The sequence below is a fragment of the Propithecus coquereli genome, unplaced genomic scaffold (assembly GCF_000956105.1).
Source record: "Propithecus coquereli isolate 6110/MARCELLA unplaced genomic scaffold, Pcoq_1.0 Scaffold5, whole genome shotgun sequence".
NCBI classification, from domain to species: domain Eukaryota; kingdom Metazoa; phylum Chordata; class Mammalia; order Primates; family Indriidae; genus Propithecus; species Propithecus coquereli.
Window position 1 is genome coordinate 16371141 of NW_012150840.1, and position 21322 is coordinate 16392462.

The 21322-nt window shown below is 51.5% G+C and overlaps 1 protein-coding gene across 1 annotated transcript in view; it reads left to right on the forward strand.

The window, feature by feature from the left end:
* The window catches only part of ESRRB (estrogen-related receptor beta), a 100848-nt gene extending 88242 nt beyond the window's left edge, over nucleotides 1-12606 (forward strand). Inside the window, exons 6-7 of the mRNA XM_012656124.1 lie at nucleotides 6122-6391; nucleotides 12362-12606. Of these exons, the coding sequence (XP_012511578.1) occupies nucleotides 6122-6391; nucleotides 12362-12606 (515 nt within the window). The remainder of the gene's footprint in view (nucleotides 1-6121; nucleotides 6392-12361) is intronic.
* The last annotated feature ends 8716 nt before the right edge of the window (nucleotides 12607-21322 follow it).

The window sequence follows — 21322 nt, forward strand, 5'->3', positions numbered from 1 at the left end:
GTACAGGAAGGAGCCTTCCTGAGGACAGGGGCGCACAGAGAGATCAGATGCCTCAGGGGGTGCAGCTGGCTGTCACCCAGCTGGTAGGAAGCCTGGGATTCCCTCTGTTGGGGCTCCCTGGTGGCCCCTGGGCGTTCTGACTCAGGGGTGGGCTCTGGAGGGATCTGGGCTGTTGCGCCCTTACTAAGGAGCTCAGCCTTTTGGGGATTACACACTCAGTAGTTTTTTGAATCTGCCCAGTGCTGGTTCAGCACAGATGTGGGGTCAGGCCACTGCTTAAGACACCTCAGCCTGGATTGCTCCACTAACCCAGGGCCAAATTGGGTACAGCTACCTCTGCCCCCACCCCCACACTCCTGCTCTGGGTTGAACAGATACTGCATCCCAGCAGTGGCTCAGGAGTGGCGCCTGGCGGTCCCCTGGGTCACTGCTTCCTTCTTCCACCACCTACCTCTGCAACACCTCAGAGGGAGTGGAGAGGACCAGGAGACCCTGTCTCCCCTGCACCCGTTTTTCCTGTGCCTGTCCATCTCCCAGCTCCATCTGCCACCTGGGCCCAACTGAGAGGGCAGGAGTAGAACAGGGTGGCTGCTGGGGGCATAGACTTTGGAATCGGGCAGCCTGGGCTCTGATCCCAGCTCTGTCCTTACCGGGCTTGTGCAAGATAGTTAATTTTCCTCAGTTTCAATGTCCTTGTCTGTAAAATGGTTATCACAACAGAGCCCCTGATAGGATTGCCTGGAGGATGTAGCACACTCAGTGGGCACTGGGTAAATGGCAGAGACTTATCCTAGTTGTCGTTGCTAATAGTAATAAAAGCCTCCTTTCTCATCTTCATTTCTCCTTGTCCAGAGGTGAATTCTTTTTGGTTAAAAAAATAAAATAAAAATGGGGGCTCAGTTGTCCATTTCAAATGCTAATGTGCCTATTTTGCATAAATCTGCATGCTGAATTATTTGGGGCTGACCTTCTAGTGTTTAAGGCAAAATTAATTAGCGGAGTCCCCTGCCACTTCATGTAAACCTCATATTAAGGGCAACGACACACCAAGTGCCTGGTATTTTTAAACTAATCAACTTAATCCACCTCAGATTAGATGGAAAACGCATCTGAAGACAGGCTGATTAGCCCTTAGAGAGAGAGAGAGAGAGAGAGAGAGAGAGACAGGCCACTCGCCATCCTTAAACACAGGGGACTGCATCTCCTGCTTCAGTGCCTTCCAGCCTTGGTCCGTAGCCTGGCACACGGAGGGCATTTCACACTTGCCTTTGCCCACACGTATTGAGCATTCACTGTAGGTGAGGTCTCCTGCCAGGACTTGTGGCTGACACAAAAAATTAGAATAATTTCTGCCCAAGGACCCCATTTGGAATAAGGCTCGATTCCCTCAGAATCCCAGCCAGTGTTCAAGTCAGTCTGATGAAGTCCTACCCCAGTGCAGGTTTTTACCGTGAGTTGAACTTTCCAGGTGCTGGGTTGCCCGGAGGGCAAGCCCAGGTCCTTAGGGTGTCCCCCTCTTATTCCCCGGGAGCAGATGAGAGGACGAGACAGCAGCCTTTAACAGGTAGGGGGCATCACTTGATGAACTGCAGCCTCTGGAAATTTTGAGCCCGGTATCCTCCTTCCTGGGGCAGCCTCGTGGGGAGCCTGTGTGGGGAGTCCCCGCCACCCTGCCCCTCCCAGGCTGCCATGTTCGGGGCATCCCAGAGGCCTCACGAAGGTCCCTCGGCCCTCGGCGGCCCTGCTCCCAGGTAGCCACCGTCTGGCTCCATGAAATATGAGCTGCCGAGTGACAGCAGCTGTGTCTGAAGTGGCCCCAGATCCTATAATTACATCTCCCTTTATTACCTCTGCTAATGGCCCTCCAGGTCGACAGAAACGATCATAAATTAACAGATTATGAACTCCACTTGCCACAAATTATGTGGCCTTTTTTTTTTTTAATTCTAAGAGCTCGTGGTGCCAAATCACTGGGGGGATGGGGGCTTGGGAAGAGCCTGAATGTTATTAGATCAGTTGGTGCAGATAAAGCAATTTTCTTGGTGGAAGGCCTCGGAGCCAGGGGCGCTGGGCAGTGCAGCGTGGGTGGGCAGGCCTGAGCCTCGAGGGGGCAGTGCCACCTGGGACAGCCCCCCACCCCCAGGGGCACGGCCCCCCTTATCCCCCCGCAGCAGCCCTCCTCCGGGGGCCTCTCTGTCCCAGAATTGCTAATTATTAATACTTGATGGAGGAGACCCAGCCCAGCACAGAGACGTGGGAGGGGAGGGTGTTTGGGCTCCTTTGTTTGGGTTTTAAAGAAAAAAAAAATTGTACCTCTAGTAAAGATGTCAGATGTGACAGACGGGTGGAAATTAGAGTTCCAAATCCTCCATCCTAAGCTTCCTTCTGGGAATTTCCTGGGCATGAACAACCACTCTGTGTGTGGGGTGGGAGGTGAACCCTACTCGTGGGCTCACACCCTAACACTGCTTTACACCTGCTCTTTCCATTCAATTATATAAAGTAGTAGCACTTGCCGTGTATAAGCAGGGTCCTAAGTGATCCACACGTCAGCTCGTTTAATTCAGACTACCCCACGTGGTACCTGCTATTATTATTCCAATTTTACAGATGAGGAGACTGAGGCACTGAGAGGTGGACTTGCCCAGGGTCATAGCTCTGGCAATATCTGGCTCTGCCATCTCCGCTCTTAGGGTTAGGCTCTTCTTACACCTTTGGGTTCCGTTCTACATCCAAAGTTTCTACATCGTTGTTTCTAGAAGCTTCTAATATGCCATTCATTTAACTAAAAATTACTTTTATATAATAACTACATGTATTACGTTAGTTACATTTAGGTTGTTTTCTGCTTTGGGTCATTTCAAACAGTGATCTAACGACCACCCTTCTACAGTTATCTTGGTGTCACTATTTGTATTTGCTTTCTAGGAGAAATTCCTAGCGGAGGAGTTGCTAGGTCAAAGGGAATATGCCTTTTATTTTACCTTTGCTTTATTTATGTTTATGATTTAATTTTATTTTTTGAACATCTTAAGCACTGGCAGTGTTCAAAAGGCAAAACTCTGTACACAGAAATATCACCTCGCTCCCGGCCCCTCTCCCCTTCCTTCCTCCTAGAGGTAACCAATTTTGTTGTTCATTTTTTTCTTCTGCTGTTTCTTTTTTCAAATATTAGAAGATATCTGAAATATTTCAAATATTAAAAGATACCAACACTTCCCTCCCTTCCTTGCACAAAATGAAGCAGCCTATATACATTGCTCAAACCCTTGAAGGATCCATGTGGATTTTCAAAGCTATTCCCAGGGCTTTTTCAGAATGCTGCAGGGCAGCTATGCAGCTGAGCACACTGCTCAAACCAGCCTAGCAGAGGGGCGTGGGAAGTGGCCTCCCAGCTACATCCTCTGATGGTGGCACAAAACTTTCCAGGTTGCTGTCTCCCTCCCTCCCACCACCAAGGGATAGGCCTTTCCCCGACTCCAAGGGCAGCTGAATCTGAACTTGAGTCCACAGATCTGAGAGGGTCTAACCAAGTGCTTCGGGCACATTTTCTTGTCACCCGGGAGCCAAGGCTCACGGCATTTGTCTGTTCTCTGTGCTGCAAACGTTGCAGTGGCAGTAGGAAGAGGAACAGCACAGCGTCTGTGCGCCCTGGGAGCTTACAGCTACTGCGTGTGCCCTGTCAGAGGTGCCCTTGCCACCCCCTTCAGCCTCCCCTTTGGGCCACATTCGGGCCATCTCAGAGCCCTGCATTAGCTTTGTGCTGACTTGTGACGCCTGGTGTGTGCTTCCCCATTCTCTGTAAACTCTTGCAGGCAGGGAGCAGTTCTGGTTTGAGCACACTGTTCTGTCCCCAGGGCCTAGCACAGGCCTGGCACTTAGTAGGTGCTCCATAAATCTTTGTCGAATGACTCCAAGGGCAGAAGCATGATAGTAACATCCTTCTAATGATCACGCCTTCGTGATTAGCCTCGCAAGGCCTTCGCTGCTGCGTTTGCAGAAGCCTGGCTCTTCCCGCAGCTCCCTCTCTGCCACCTTCCAATTCAGTCGTCTATTAATTTCGCCCCTGCCCCTCTGCTCCATCTCCCCCACCCCCAGTCTGTCTGCTTTCAGATCCCCCCACCCCACACACACTCCCCTGTGCTGGCTGATTGGTATCTGTTAATTAATGTTGCCCAAGGCCTCTCTCCTACTCAGAGGCCTGATAAGGGAAATTGGATGTCCATTTCTATCTATCTTTTATTACCTCCTGGCTCCCTGGGCCACCACGGCAGCCACACACCCTCTCCCCCGCTGGGGATCTGGACAACCACACACACCTGACCCCTCTGTCACAGCCTCTCCCCCAGGAGGTGCATCAATCACAGCTCACCCGTGTTGGTCGGTGTAATTGTTCCCGCTCTTTTGTTGAGCGGATCACGGATCCGCTCACGGATCCCAGCAACCGGGTGGGCATCCAAGGCCCAGGTTGTGCAAATCAGGCCTGGGAACCATGGTGACTCAACCGTGAGTGCTCACGGGTAAGGGCAGCCTGCTGAATGGGGGGCTTCAGCCCCAGCAGTGCCCCCTGAGGTTGAACAGCCATGTACTGGGTGGAAGATGGGCAGGGACAGTGGCATTCGGAGACAGAGGACAGCAGATGACAGGTAGGACAGAACACACAAGCCCAAAGCGATAGGCCAGTCCAGAAGCTCAGGACTACCCAGCCCTCCAGGCAAATCCAAAGCAGAGAAAAGAGTGATGCCAAGGGCTGGGCACCGTGGCTCACACCTGTCATCCCAGCACTTTGGGAGGCCAAGGCAGGAGGATCGCTTGAGCCCAGGAGTTTGAGGTTGCTATGAGCTATGATGACGCCACTGCACTCCAGCCTGGGCAACAGAGCGAGACCCTATCTTAAAAAAAAAAAAAGAAAAGCAAAGCCAATAGTTATTGTTGTTATAACAATAGTAACAACAACCACAATCACCACCAGCACCTTCACTAAGGCATGTTGAGCTCTGATGATCAGCTAACTTATTTACTTACATCCTTACTCTCTCTTTCTCACTTTCTTATAATTTACTTTGCCTAATTCAAGTGCATATATAACGCAATTCCAGTATATTTTCCCCCTGTCGCAGATGGAGACTTTCACCTCATCATTAATAATAAGAGCTGAGCAAATACTCTGCATGTTCTGTACTCACTGTCCCATTGAGACCTCACGGTGGCTCTCTGAGGCAGGCAGTGCTATTATTATACCCATTTCATAGATGAGCAAGCGAAGGTTTGGAGGAGTTGCGAGGTTTTCATAAGGGCAGCCTACAGCTAGTAAATGGGGAGCCAGGATTCAACCCAGGCAACTTCCAGAGCACATTGAACAAGACAGTGTTACAATTCTGGAGCCTTCTCCAGGCCCAACCTTCTTTCTCTGCGGAGTCAGCCTCTCACTAAAGCAGGGAGGGGGACTCCTATGATTCCAGGCTCCCAGAGCAGGACTGCTGGGTCATCGTAGTTAAGTGGAGAGCGATGGCCCAGGCAGGGGGGCTCTGACCCCTGCCAGGCTCTTGATCTCTCAGCAGCCCCAGGCCGTGGTCACTGGGGCCTTCCCGCTGTGGCTTTGAACAGCTGTGTCCTCATTCCTGGTTGGTCCCCTGGGTCTCCGCACAGCTGAGACTGCGCAGAGGATCAGGTGTCATTTTAAAACACCAAAGCCTCCCCTGGCTTGTGCAGAGAGAGGGTCCTGGAAACCCCAGAGTGGAAGAGACCCTGTACTGCCGCCTCCTGACTCTACTGTGAATTCAGTAACTCTTGAACTACCAATGCATGTAATTAATCAAAAAGCCCCTACAGACATTTGAAAAATACCATAGAACTAACGATAATAACAACTGTCAACATTGACCGAGCTCTTATTATGTAAGTCTTTTCCGTGAATTCCAAGTCTGACTCATTCACGGAGGGAAGGACAGTGAGTCCAGCAGCCACCCAAGGAGACCCCCATCAGCCCCCGGCCCCAGGCAGGATCTGGAGATGCCAGGGCCACAGCCACCGCCACCCCTGCGCCCTCCGGCAAGCCCCAGGGAGGTCCCCGTCCACCCTTCTGACCAGCTGCTGCTCTCCGGGCCCCCTCTCCCCGCAGGCTTCTCGAACCTCTCCCTGGGCGACCAGATGAGCCTGCTGCAGAGCGCTTGGATGGAGATCCTCATCCTGGGCATTGTATACCGCTCGCTGCCCTACGATGACAAGCTGGTGTACGCGGAGGACTACATTATGGACGAGGAGCACTCCCGCCTCGCGGGGCTGCTGGAGCTCTACCGGGCCATCCTGCAGCTGGTGCGCAGGTACAAGAAGCTCAAGGTGGAGAAGGAGGAGTTCGTGACACTCAAGGCCCTGGCCCTCGCCAACTCCGGTAAGGGCGGCTCTGGGGCCTGGAGGGGGAGCTTCGCAGGGTCTGTGCGAGCCTGGCGGCCGAGCCAGCTATGGTGGGTGGAGATGATGGGAAGACGATGAAGCTTTTTGTCACCAAAGATTGAGCAAGGGGTGGCCTGGAGTTAAAAAGATGGCGATGGGCAGACGCAGTGGCTCACACCTGTAATCCCAGCACTTTGGGAGGCTGAGCGGGGAGGGTCACTGGAGCCCAGGAGTTGGAGGTTGCAGTGAGATACGATCGCATCGTGGCACTGGTGCTCCGGCAACAAAGCGAGACCCTGTCTCAAGAAAAAAAAAGAAAGAAAGAAAGAAAGAAAGAAAAGAATAAAGATGGTGATGAAGGCTAGCGTTGGTTGAGTATTCCCTAAGCCTTTGACATCCAGACCGGCACGCTGGTTAAGGACACAGATTCCGTGTCCACAGTTTGCTGAGGGTGAGATCCTGCTTCTACCACCTGGGCAAGTCGCTTCACTCTGTGCTCAGTTTCTTCATCAGTCAGAGGGGGGACAGTAGACAGTCCCTACTGCACAGACTGTTGGAAGGATTTGTTTATGCGAGATTATAGTATGCTCATAACACACCTGGCACATAAGTGCTCAACTTAAGTTAGTTCTGAATTTATTTACTTCTTACAAACAGTCCTGTGGACAAAGTTCTTCTTGTTGTAACCACATTTTACAGATGTGGAAACAGGCATGGCAAGGTGAAGAAAATTGCGCAGGGTCACACAGTTAAAAACTGTCAGAGGTAGGATTCAAACCAAGGTTGTCTGATTCCAAAATCAACCTGAGCTCACACTGACTCCTGGAATCTTTCAATCGAATTGTCCAAGTACAAGGGAATAAAACCTTCCCAACTAAGTGGTTTAGTCTGGCGGTAAAAAGGACTCTCTCCCTTTCTTCAGCATCCACCAACTTTTGGCCATGTTATCTGGGGACAGGGGCTGGGCATCAGGTAATGCTGGTGAGTGAACTGAAACATAGTCGATGCCCACACTTACAGAGCTTCCACGCTATGCAGGGTGCTGTGCCGGGTGCTGAGGGGAGGCAGGAGGCAGAGAAATACAGGGTCCCTGCCCTAAAAGCATTGGTCAGGAATTACGCACATAATTCTACTGCACAGCAAGGTATGGCAGAGTTAATTGCTCAGGTCTAGGTCAGACGGACCTCAGTGCAAATTCTAGCTCTGACACTTACTAGCAGTGTGACCTTGGGCAACTCAGTGTCCTGTGTGTTCAATGGGGATATACCCAGTATCTCTTTTGTGAGTATTAAAGATCAACCAAAGATAAAATGCTTAGCCCAATCCCTGGCCTAGACACAATGTTCAGTAAATATTGATTATAGTATTAATGTTAGAGGAAACAAAATGTTATAAGCGTATGGAAGAGGGAGAGCTGGCTCCCAGATGGAGACAGTACACACAGGATAACCAGCTGGTTTGCTGGATACTGTCCTGCTTCTACTCAAAGTCCCACATCCCAGGAAACCCCCCAGTCCCTGGCAAACTGGGACTGTTGGTCACCCTAACACATGGCTTCATGGCGAGTGCAGGGGATGCTGTTGAGACCCCCACCTTCAGCAGGTCACTTTACCCAGTCAGTGCACCCATCCCCCGGCCACCAACAGCTCACAGCTGCCCCCTTCCCCAGACTCACCCTCTGCCTTGCCTGGAGGGTTATGTGCCCCTTCCCCTGGCAGCATCAGCCGATGGTGGACCCACACAGGGCATCGGGCTGAAGCCAGGCCTCGACCTTGCCCTGCCAGCTCCTTCTGCCCTTCCTGCCTCCCCACTTCCTTTCTCCTGAACACACGCCCTCCGTACACCCCTGGACCTAACCCTGTCTCAGGCTCTGCTGCTGCACAACCTGACTTCATTTTTAGTTCAAATCCTTTTGATTAATAATAAATGAATGCAAAATAACAATTAAAATTTCACATAATTCTATAAAGATCATTTATACCTTAAATTCCAAAGTTGTAATGTAGTCTTTGTTGGAGAATGCTAATGCTGTTTTTTTAAGTATAGTTTTAGATGCACAAAACAGCTGAGCAGATAGTACATAGAGTTCCATATTCCCACCCCTTCCGTGTCCCACCATCCCCAGCTCAGGGTCCCCTATTATTACCATCTTGCATTAGCGTGGTAATTTGTTATAATTAGTGAGCCAATATTGATACATTGTTATTAACTAAAGTCCATAGTTTCCATTAGGGTTCACTTGCTGCATTGTACCATTCTATGGGTTTTGACAAATGCATAATGACGTGTCTCCATCATGACATATCATACAGAGCAGTTTCACCGCCCTGTGCTTCACGTGTGCAGAGAGCAGCATTCGAACCAGCCTCTGCAGAGGGCCTGGGGGTTCCGATGGGCTGAGGAAGCAGGGTACACAAAGCCAGGTGCAGGAAGGCTGGCCAGGCCTGGCAGGTCAAGTCCTCACTTCTGGGCTCTCCTGTTTTTGAGACAGAGTCTGGCTCTGTTGCCTGGGCTAGAGTGCCGTGGCATCAGCCTAGCTCACAGCAACCTCAAACTCCTGGGCTCAAGCGGTCCTCCTGCCTCAGCCTCCTGATTAGCTGGGACTATAGGCATGCGCCACCATGCCTGGCTAATTTTTTCTATATAGATATACTTTTAGTTGTCCAGATCATTTCTTTCTATTTTTAGTAGAAACGGGGTCTCGCTCTTGCTCAGGCTGGTCTCAAACTCCTGACCTTGAGCAATCCACCCGCTTCGGCCTCCCAGAGTGCTAGGATTACAGGCGTGAGCCACCGCGCCGGCCTCTCCTGACTAATTAATTCATAGCAGACACACAGCTCAAGCTTGCCGGAGTCGGGAGAAGCGAGTGAAGAGGTAGGAGGCCGCTCACTTGTCTGTCTACCCCACCCTTACCTCTCAACGTAAGACTGCACCAGCTATCACCTGCCCTTCCCTGATCTCACAGGCGCACATACACACACCCTCACGCATGCACGTGCACACAGGTGCACACACCCACACATGCATGTGCACACATGCACACATATAAACACACACCCGCCTGAGGACCCGTGGTGGTTTTGTGACATGAACCCATCAGGAACTGCTATTGACATCAAGCTTTGTCCGAGTCCTCACTTTGTCACATGGGACGAGGTTCCAGGAACCCAGACTTCTTGCCTCAGTGGCATCTGGCAGGCCATCCTGCAGCCTGTGGGCTGGTAGGAGAAGCTCAAGGTGGAGGAGAGTTTGTGATGCTCAGGGTGCTCACTGACCCCCGAGAGAGACCACACATAGCCCATTTCAAAGCCTCGGGCCTTGGTGGGCCGGTGGGGGAGAAAGGGCAGTGCTGGGCCCCAGGCTTGCTGGTAGGTACTCAGGAAGCAGGCAGCCAGTCCTTCCCACCCACCGGAGTGACTGTTTACAGCCGTGCTTTCCAAGACCTGTGATGAAGGGCCAGTTTTTAAATGTTTTAAAATATCCAATCCATCATGGACCGACCATTTTGTAAAATACAACAAAAATGAATTATTAGAAAAATGAAACAGAAAACCGTATGTACAAAACGCAAGCCCCGTTTTTAAATTATTAGATACAATAGAAGTATATAAAAATCATCCTGCCAAACTGCTATAAACATTTACTCTTAGCTTCCTATGACAGACCAGTAGCAACCACAGGGCAGACGGGAACCCGTCTGCACACCGCACTTGAGCAGCACACGTTTCACGCTTGTACTTCAGGGTCAAGCAGACCTGCGTTCAAATTCTGCCTCTGCTACCTACTTGCTGTGTGTCAAACAACCTAACCTCTCTGAGCCTCAGTCTCCTCATCTGTGAAATAGAATAACAGCCGGTTGTGAAGAAAAGTCTGCAACCTTGCATGTAAGGTGCTGAGCACGGAGCTTGGCGCACAGCCCTCCCAGCTCACTGTGTTTCTGTTCGGCTCTGCCAGGCATAGTGGGTGGCCTGGGAAAGAGGAGCTGGCTGGATGTAGCCCCTGTCCCCAGGAGAGATACATGAACTTGACCAGAAATTGAGCCAGTGATCCCTGCCATAAGGGGGCATTGTGTAAAGGGCTCCAGGAGGGAAAAGTCAGTTGTTCTGAGCTGGGGAGGTAGAATCTGAGCCAGGTCTCAAAGGGAGGGTAGATTCAGTAGGACGGGAAGAGGGAGAGGAAGCTTTTGTAGTGGAGCAATCAGCTCAGAGCAGAAAATGGGGAAAGAATAGGCCAGCGTGGGGCTAAGGCTAAAACAGCGGTCTGGGGTCAGATCAGCAGCTCAAGGGCTGCAAAGGGACTGGATTGCAATGGGGTCAGTACAGATGGCCAGGAGGGGTGTGGGGAGTGACCCGCCCCAGCCTTGAGGGAATCAAATCACCCAGGCATTGCAGAGAGTGTGTTGGCTGAGGGAGAGACAGGGCCACGACACCATCGAGGTCGTCCTAGGGGCAGCCCCAAGGGCACCGGGTGGCATTGCTGAGGCTGAGTGGACGGCAAGACTCAGGCGTGGGTGCAGGGGGGTCAGGGGGCTGACTCTAGGCAGAAGGAAGAGCAAAGCACGTCAGAGGCAGCATGTGGCCCCAAACCACGGCCCCTCAGGAGCCCGCTGGCCACCGTTCACCCTGCGTCCCAGCCATCCCAGAGGCTCCCTGACAGCAGAAAAAATTCATAGCCATTGATTTTGTAATTAACAGTTTATCAATGCCATCGATACAGACCTGCTGATGGATTGCAAAGAAATTAATCTTGCGATGTTATTTTATTTCATTTTTGGTCGAAGGCAGCTGCCAATTTTGGCCTCCTTGGGGAGGGTTGGGGAGGGTGGGAGGGGTGGAGAGAGGATGGAGAGAGGGAGCTGGCAGCCAGTGCCCAGCCACATTTTGGGTGCACACTCTGCATGGCCGAGTGTGTAGGAATGGAGCCATGCTTCACCGCCCAGCTGGCAGTGAAGGAATCCTCACTGCCTTGGTACCAGGGAGCAGAAAAATGTGGAGGAGATTTGGGGATGGGGCAGTAACGCCCCTGCCCTGCAAGGGCACTTGCCGCCTGCCCGCCTGAGTCCCCACAATAATGCTAATTATAGCTGACATTTATTGGGCGCTTACTAAGGGCCTGGCAACGTGCTATTGCATTTGACCTCACCACTGCCCCATGAGAATGCATTCCTGTTTTACAGTTGAGTCGTCCCCTGCTGTAACCCAGCTGTCAGCAGGTGCCTCCCTGCTGGGTGTGGGTAAATTTCATTTGAACCTCCAGTTCATGGCCTAAATTCAAGATTTTAGAGAACTTCCAATGGCCCCCTCCACTACCGAGCCTCATGCCCCCACCTCAGGGCACCCTGACACAGAGCTCTGTCCCTTTATCTGCATCCATATCTGTGTTCTGTACCGGAATTGTGTAAGGCTGGTGATTGCGCTGAACACCCGAGGAGCTGGTGCCTGGCAGCCATCATAGTGACAGCAGTGATGAGGTGGCAGTCGTGGGGGTGACCCCACTTCCCAGGCACTTATTTGTGGCAAGCACTGTTCTAAACCCTTGCCTGTATTAGCTCCTTTAACCCCCTGAGGTAGGTGTGGCCACTTCCCCATGTCACAGATGAGGAACATGAGGCCCAGAGAGGTTCAATAACTTGCTTAAAGTCACACAGCTAGCAAGCCAGGGACACAGTATTCCAATTCCATCGGTCGGCTCCAGGGTCCACCTGGCATTTCCAGGGCACCCAACAGGGGTCTCTGCTGCCACCTCTTGGTGCCTCTGTAGAAATGTTCTGCACAGCTGTGGGCCTGAGCCTCTGTGACCTCAGCCTGGCAGCTTAACCTCTCTGAGCCTCAGTTCACAACTCTCTGCAAAGGGAGGGTTTAGGAGGCAGCCCTGCCTGCCTGCCTGCCCCCGGTACCCTGAGATGCCCCCACCCCCTGGCACGGCACTCCCTGGCCAGGCCCGCTAATGCTCGCCCTTGCGCCCACAGATTCCATGTACATCGAGGACCTGGAGGCCGTCCAGAAGCTGCAGGACCTGCTGCACGAGGCGCTGCAGGACTACGAGCTGAGCCAGCGCCATGAGGAGCCGCGGAGGACGGGCAAGCTGCTGCTGACGCTGCCCCTGCTGCGGCAGACGGCCGCCAAGGCCGTGCAGCACTTCTACAGCGTCAAACTGCAGGGCAAGGTGCCCATGCACAAACTCTTCCTGGAGATGCTGGAGGCCAAGGTCTGATGGTTCCGCACACGGACCGATGCCCGCCCACGGACAAACGGACAGACCGAGGCAGAGACCTCCACAGCCACCAGCCTCGACCTTCCGCCCTGTCTCGTGGCTCTGAACTGTCCCAGAGGAAGAGGGTTCCAGCTCCCTGGCTGTGTGCAGACTCCCGGGTGCAGCGGGGTGGGGGACAGGGATGGGAGGGCAGGGGCGTGGGGCTCATCTGTAACCAGCTTTTTCTTTGGTATGTTTTCCCCTCTCCATGGGCAGTGCTGAGGCCTGGGCCAGGGCTGACTCCCCTTGGGACTGGAGACCATCGGGGCGAGCGTCCCCTCCCCAGCCAAACCACCCAGAGGCAACATGTACATTTCTGAACTCCCCTGCTCCTCCCCCATCCACACCCGGGTGGGCGTTCTCAGCACCCGGGAGCCTGCAGACTCAGGCTGGGTGCCACCTGGAGCTTTCCTTTTGGAGAGGGCAGGTACTCAGGGGACAACAGCATCTTTCTCCCAGAGGCCCTGCCTGCTCTGAGGTCCTCGCACAGTCCAGAGGGCTCCCATCCTTCCTCCTTCCTCTTGGCTTTGCACACACTCAGCTCCCAACCAGGTAGCACCCACGGGAGGGCAGCGGCTAGAGCTCACGTTTCCGGGGCATGCCCACCGGTCTTCCCCTTTTCTCCTCCCCAGGAGCCCCCTGCTCCGTCCTGACCCTACCTCAGAGCTCACGCATTCAGTGGGTTCAGCCAGCTACAGCAACTCCAGGGCCTGCAGACAGGAACACGCGGGCACAGAGAAGAGCAGGGCCCAGAGCATACTCCCCGGAACCCTGTCCAGCTTCCTGCCTTTCCCCTCTCCTGGAGGGCAGGTCCAGACCAGGTGAAGTTCAGGAGCCTGGCCTCATGGAGGACACCTGGGGGCCTCTGAATCTGGGCTGGCCCTCCTGGGAGGATCAGGGCAGGATAGGGAGAGGCCCAAACTTATCTTTGCCAGGCACGGAAAGGCCCAGCAGCTGAGATAAATGAGCAGGGGAGCCCAGAAGGGAAGGAGTTCCACAGAGAGGCAGATGTGGGGGGTCAGCCTGCCTGATCCTTCCAGGCTCCCCCAGGCCCTGCATTCAGTATCATGCCACGGGGCTGGCCCACCAGCGACACAAGAGGGGTTGCCTCCTGCCACCCTTGGGCCAGGAGATTTGGCGTAGCTTCCCTGGCACACCAAGCAGGCCCGGCTCTCTAGCAGGACCCCTCAGTCTTCCCAGCTGCTGTGTAGGATGATCAGCCATCCCAAATTTGCCCAGGACTTTCCTGGTTTTATTAGGTCATTAAATATGAAATGTCTGACTTCAGATCAAAAGTTTAGTTTATTATATCTCAAGCAAGAATCAGTACAATTAATCAAGTATGAGCCTAGACTATCGACACAATTTTGTCACCTTAACGGTAGCTTGTTTATGCCTGCAGTGACGAAGCCTGGAGAGCGAGTGGCAATGAAACCGCAAACAGCGTTTTCCACAGTTTATTGAGAATTGAATATTTTTCCTTGCAAGAAGTGGTCCAAAGCCTGGAAGAAGTGGTAGTCAGTTGGTGCAAGGTCTGGTAAATATGGTGGATGACAGAGTTTCCAAGTCCAGATTCTGTAGTTTGAGCAGCGTTTGTGCGACATGTGGTCGAGCATTGTCTTGCAAGAGGATTGGCCTCTTTCTGTTGACCAATCTGAGCTGCTTAATCACAAGCATCCTCATCGTTTTGTCCAATCAGTCACAGTAGACATCTGCTGTAATCGACTGACCAGGTTTCATGAAGCTGTAGTGGATAATACCAGCGCTGGACCACCAAACAGACATCATTAGCTTTTTTTGATGAATATTCGGTTTTGGACTGTGTTTTGGCACTTCATCTTTATCCAACCATTGTGCTGAAGGCTTGAGATTGTCAAAAAGAATCCATTTTTATCACACGTAACAATATGGTATAGAAATGTTTTGCCTTTATGTCATGACAGCAAAGAAAGGCAAGCTTTGAGATGATTTCTCTTCTGATGCTCATTTAATTCATGTGGAACCCATCTATCCAGCTTCTTTACCTTGCCCATTTGTTTCAAATGGTCAAATATTGTTGGAATAGTAACATCAAACCTTGCTGCTAATTCACGCGTAGGTTGGGATGGATTCGCTTCCTCTACAGCTTTCAGCTCATCATTATCCATCTTGGTCTCAGGTCACCTACGTGGCTCATTTTCAATATTAAAATCACCAGAACAGAACTTCTCAAACCATCGATGTACTGTGCATTCATTAGCCACATCCTTCCCAAATACTTCGTTGATATTTCAAGCTATCTGCACTATATTGGTTCCATGATGGAACTCATGTTCGAAAAATACAAACTTTTTACTTATCCATGGTTTCACAAAAATTGCTCTAAGAAAAAAATTAAAAGATAATCACAAGTCAAACTATGCATTTGAAAGAATGAGGATGAAAAAAAAAGAAAGAAAGAATGAGGAGGTATCTTCACAAGAAAAATAAAACAAGAAGTGTCCAAGTGAAATGTCAGAGATAACAGTTGTCAAACTTAGTACTTAAGGAAATCGGACATTTCATCCTTAATAACCTAATACCACTGAAAATTCTGTGTCCCAGGAAACCCTTCAGACCTGGGAAAATGGAGACAGTTGGTCACCCCATTTCTGTGGATGACCATGAAAATCAATTGTAACCCACTCAGGGCATAGCCCTGAACGTGTCATCTGTTCTCATGGCTTGGCCAAGGGCAGCTTAGAGAATCTCCCACGGATGGGGGGGATATCAAGATGTGATGGAAGATGCCCTTTCCAATCGGCTGCCTTCTCAAGCAATGATCAGAGTGGGCCCATCTGGGATACCCCCGTCCCGACCCTTCTAACCCAGCCTTCCCCACCAGCAGAGGCAGATGTCACTAGGACACCAGGAGGCCAGGTGCCTCTCCTGCAGTTTTCTCATCGAAGGAGCTGCGCCGGTCCCTCCTCCCTGGCTCTCCACCCCCAGGAACTTCTGGGCCTGAGTGTCCTTGCTGGGACGTGCTCAGGACACCCCAGACAGGAGGGCTGGCTAAAACCCAGACACTACAGAACGGCTCTATGAGGGTGGCCCCACGTAAAAAATGTCATGGGTTCCAAGTGACCTCACAGACCCGTGACATGTGCCCTCTCCTCTCCTAAGGTCTGAGGACACTTGATGGGCCACCGATGGAGCTATGATCCAGGGTGCTTCACCCCCCAGCCCTCCATGCAGCACCCCTTGTCCCTGATCCGGGTGGCTGTACACACTCAAGGCAAAGGCACCTCCTCGGCATCAAGGAACACGCCGGAACCTGTTAAAGACCAAGGCTGGCATAGCCATGCCCTGAGGGTCTGAACTGGGGAAACCTCACAGTGAGAGGCCCTGGGACACGCTCTGTGGGGCTCCCCCAGCCTCTCACTGTGCGGTGTGCCTGGGGAGGTGTGGCAGAGGGCAGCTTCTCCCCGCCAGGCACCCTGCTCTCTGCACTCTCACTTCCTGCTTGAGTGTGAGGACCCAGGCTGCCCGCCATGCCTGCAGCGGCCTGTGCACAACGGGCATTTGCAGTCCATCTTTCCTGGGGAAAGCATCTCTGGCTCACCAGGTATCACCTGGTTTGGAGTGGGTGGGTGTTCTGTGCATGGGGCAGCTTCGCCTCACCGGATCTGGTGTTTCCGTGGGTACCCCCCACATTAGAGCTCCTCTAGCAGGGAGAGGGGCGGCAGTCCTGAGGGCTTGCTGCCCATGAGGTGGAGGCTGCTTTTACACTTCAAACCCCTGGTCACAGCAGGAAATGTATCCGCAACGATGGAACTCCTCATGGGAAGGCTCTTGGTATGTGTTTGATGGAGCCATTGGACATTCAGAAAAGGTCCGGGGCCAGCTCCTTGGTTGGAAGCCTAGACAGATGTGGGCCCTCTCTGGGGAGGGGAGGGGGCTGACAGTGGGAGAGTTTAGGAGACCTTCCCCCGCAACAGAACAGAACTCAAATTTACCCCCAAATCTGCCGTTTCTGGAAAAACTGTAAAGAGGAAACAGCCCTTCTCACTTGTACTCATGATACAGGTCATTTGAAATGAACCAAGAAATAAAACAAAAATCCAACCACGGAGAAGGTGGTTTTGGCTGGATTTTGTTTGGTCCCCTTGTCCCCATCCCTTCGAAAGGTTCCCGACTGGCTTTCTCATGTGTGGACTTGTCATGTGTGGATCCAGTTGTTGCACAGGAAGATTCCCCAGGCCACCGTGTAGGAACCAAGTAAGAGGCTCTCAAGTCCAGAAGAGGGTTGGGAGGCCAGGGCAGGGCCGTGGAGGAGCCAGACCTGCACCCACCTGTGCTGGGGGCTCCCTTTCCCTACAGACTCTCCCCTCCTCCTGTGCAGACAGAAGTGGCAGGGGAGAGTGACAAGCTTGTGAGAAGAAGACTGAAGGGCCCAGAGTCCATGCCCACAGAACAGCGCCAAAGAAAAGCACTATGTGGAAAGATTGTTTTATTTTCTAATGATGACACTATGGCTGGAATGGCTTCTTAAGATGTATATATTTTTAAAAATGGCAGTCCCTCGTTGCAGCATCACCCACCTGTACGTATTTCTGCGTCTGTCTGTGTTCTCCCAAAGACCCCATGTAAATCAAACGCCCGAGGAGTCTTCCTTCCTAGCCCCGTGTATCTGGAATCTAATAAATAAGGAGAGGCCTATCGAGGAGTTTCTTCGCATGTCATCTTTCCGGGCTTGCTGTCCCCTGGACAGCACCGCCCCCAGGTCTCAGGCTGGTGCTAGGAGAGGCCAGTGGGAGAGCCACCTCAGCCTCAGCGTTCTCTGGGGAGTCGCGTGGGCATTTTAAAGGCGTGTTGAGCAGCAAGACTTAGGAATGCAACCTGAGAAGTGTGATGCAGGTCTGGGAAGACCCTTCCTGCTTTTTATGCTTTTCCTACGGTGAGGCAATTTGTTATTTTCATTAATGCCAGAGCAATGGTACGTCAGATACACATGAGCCAAAAACAATTCATTGGCTTAGGATTTTGAAATCCATCTATGTATGCATACACCGAACACTGACAGCACAGCCCACGTGTGGTTCCAGGACACAGTCAGGACCTGTAGGCAGCAGAGGGGAGGGCCTGAAAGAGATCAAAGAGGACTATATCTAGATGCCTTTTGTTGCAAGTAAAAGACACTGCAGCTTATACAGCTTACTAGATACTTATTGTCTGGATATGTGTGACGCCCAGAAGAGGGGCAAGCATCAGGCAGGGTTTGATCTAGAGTTTCACAAAGCAAATAGGGTCATGGCTCAACTTTTCTGATCCTCTCAGTTCTGCCTTCTTCTGTCTGTTTTTGTTCATCCTCAAGGTACCCTCTTTCATGATAGCAAGAAGGCTTCTAGGTTTTTTATTTCACACCCTGGGGCAGGGATAGAGAAAATCTCTTCCTACAACCATGGAAAATGTCTGAGCTTCATTCTCAACTCCAGTGGTGTCTGTGCCTATCCTTTAATGAATCTCTGTAGCTGCTACATAGTGGGAAAGGGGTGGGTTGGAAATTTAGAAAGCAACCAGCAAAGCATGACTTCCACAGAACCCACACACATGGACAGCTCAGGGTCTGGTCCATTTTCAGGGACTCCTTGTAAGTCTCCTGAAGCTCCCAGCAGATAGGAAGCAGGTGGTTGTCTTTGTACTCAACACCTAGCTAGTCTCATGCATGATACGCATTATGTACACGTGGGCGTGAAAGAACTCAGTTTGTGGATTATTTTTAGGTGATTTCTCAATTCACCTGCACATCTGATGCATGCGTACTTGTGCAAACACACACACACACACACACACACACACACACACACACACACACAGGGCTGGTATTCATGCTGCTACCTTAAGAAAAGAATAATTAGGAAACAGAGTCACCATAAAATCAGGTAATGCAATCAAAATAGACATCTTTAATGAATTATCTGTATTTTAGGATATTATGTGCTGCTTCTATTCGCACACATATTGTGATCAGGTTAGCTAATAGCTCATATTTTCAAAGATTTAATCCTCGTCCATATCTCCATCTCCATGCATTCTCTAAATATTCTCCCCCTTTAGTGAAAGAAGTGAAGCTTCAAAGAAAGAGGAAAATCTCAAATAATGGCCATTCATTCGTGTATTCATTCAGCAATTATTTACTGAGGGTCTACCCTGTTCCAGGCACCGTTCTGGGCATGGAGACTCCATCGGTAAAGAGAACAAGCACAATTTATCTTCACAAAGCACATGGTCCATTGGGAGGAAAAGAGAGACAAAAAATAACCAAATATACAGTTTGTTAGAATGCGGTAAGTTCCATGAGGGGACAAAGCAAAACGTGAGGAACCAGAAATGGGGGTGGGTGGAAAAAAGTTTAAAAGGAGCAGTCAGGGCACCCTCGGTGAGGGTGCTACATTGAACAATAAGTTGAAGAAAGTGAGGGTTGTGTGGGTGTCTGGAGGAAAAGCTCTCCGAGCAGAGAGAGCAGCCAGTGCAAAGGCCCTGAGGTAGGAGCATGCTTGGTGTGTTCAGGACACATGAAGGAAATGAGTATGGCTGACATGAAATGGGTCAGGCAAGGGGGAGTGGGCCCTGGGGCCCTGGAAGTGTGGCTTTCACTCTAAGAGACCAAATGAAGAGCCAGCAGAAGCTTTGGAATACAGGGGTGACATGATCGCACATTTCAAGAGGAGCCTTTGGCTGCTGTGTTGATAGCAGGCTCCAGGAAGACAGGGTGGAAGCAGGAAGACCAATTAGGAAACTGGCGAGATGACTGTGGCTTACAGCAGGGTCATTTCAGAGCATTTGTTAAGTGTTTGGGTCCTAGATCCACCTTGTGAAGCCACCGGGATTTGCTGATAGGTTGGGTGTGGAATGTACGAGGAAGAGAGGAGACATGAGTGGTTCAAAGTTTTCATCCCCAGCAACTGGAAGAGCAGGGTGGTTACCCAGTGAGATGGGAAAGACTCAGGAGGGCAGGTTTGGGGGCCAAATGGAGAATCAGCCATGCTAAGCTTGAGATGCTATTGCACGTCCAAGAAGGCATTAGGGTCGGCTCAGTAGGGAACAGGGAATGAGCTTCCCCCATAACAGACGCAGCACTGGCATCGTTACCAGCTGGGAATCCTTCTCCCGCCCAGCCAACCCCTCCATGGTTCTCTCCTGGCCTCAAAGGCAATAAATTCAACTCGTCTGGTGAACACAGACTTGTGGAGCAGAAGGGGCTTAGCGATCACCTTCGATGTCATTATTCAACAGTTGAGAGAAATAAGCCAAAAGAGGTCTCTGGGAAAAAGACCCTTGAAGGAAGAACCGAAACTTTAACCTCACCTTCTATTCTGCAAAGCAGAGTGGGTGCTGGAAGCTCACTGGGTTGGGTAGCACACAACTATGTGACTAGATTTAGACCATTAATTCACAAATGGGGGCGGTTTTGTCCCCCAGGGGACATTTGGCAATGTCTGGAGACATCTTTTATTGTCCTACTGAGAGATGGTACTGGCATCTAGTGGGTAGAGGCCAAGGATGCTGCTAACGTCCTACAGTGCACGGCGCGGCCCTCACTAAAAGGACGACCTGACCCCACAAGTCAATGGTGCAAGGCAGCACCTGTGGCTTCGGGTTGGAGAGACCCTCTTGGCAGATCTAAGTCGTCCCTGTTAAAGTGTGCTAAGAACAAAGGTGACACCACATCTTCCTCTTCCTCACCCCAGTGACCGTAGTCCCTGACTGTCTGTCCCTACATTTCTCCGCCATCTGTGGGTTTTCTCTCACTACTTCTTCCCCCGGCCTGGATGGGCAGGGAGGCTGGGGTTTGGCCATTCAAAGCCCAGTGTCTGAGGGTCAGAGCCGAGCCTTCTTCCTACAGTGTGGCTGGGGGAGTGAGAGGCAGGTAGGGGTCTCTTCAGACCGTTTTTCCTACTTACTTTTTCCAGGAAATGATCTCACTTCCACAGACATCCCTCCCTCGTCATCCCAAATGCTCAGCTCACTTGTGCAAAGATCCCGCTGGCAGCTGGCACAAACCAAAGCCAAGCCACGAAGGCACTGGGGCTTTGACTCGGGGATTGAGGAGACTCTTCCACTTCCCCTGTGGAGCACAGAGACAACCAGAGCCCCCTGCCCTCCTGTCCTCTCATAGGCAGATAGGATAAGCTTGGAGCAAGACTAAGGCAGGGTGAGTATGAGGGAGGGGACAGCCAGGTGCCTGGGCTGGCCCAGGAAGACTTGGGAAAGACGCACACGTTTCATGGACTGTACTTCCTCCCAGGCCCCATTCTCAAGACCCCTATTTAAATACAAGTCCCAGAGAAAGCTCCAAGGCCATGTTCAATGCCCAGCCAGTCACTTTCAAAGAAACAACAGCCCAGTGACCCCAGAACAACTGCAAGTGGCCCAAGCCTTTACTCCCCTCCTCGCCCCTCCCCTCCCCATCCAGATCTGCTTAGCTTCTCTGGCATCTTCCTATTGTCCTGTGCAGGTTAAAGAAGTAGAAGTTGATCCACTGAGCAAATCTCTTCTTTAGCAGAGGATGTGGGGCAGAGGCAGAGGAGGAAGTTTGGAAACCTCACCACCTATGTGTTTATTTTGCCTGGGTTGCAAATTCACTTCATGCTCAAAGAACAGAAACTGCCTGAATGCAAGAGAGCTGTCCCTTACCTGCCCTGAGCATTGCTGTGCA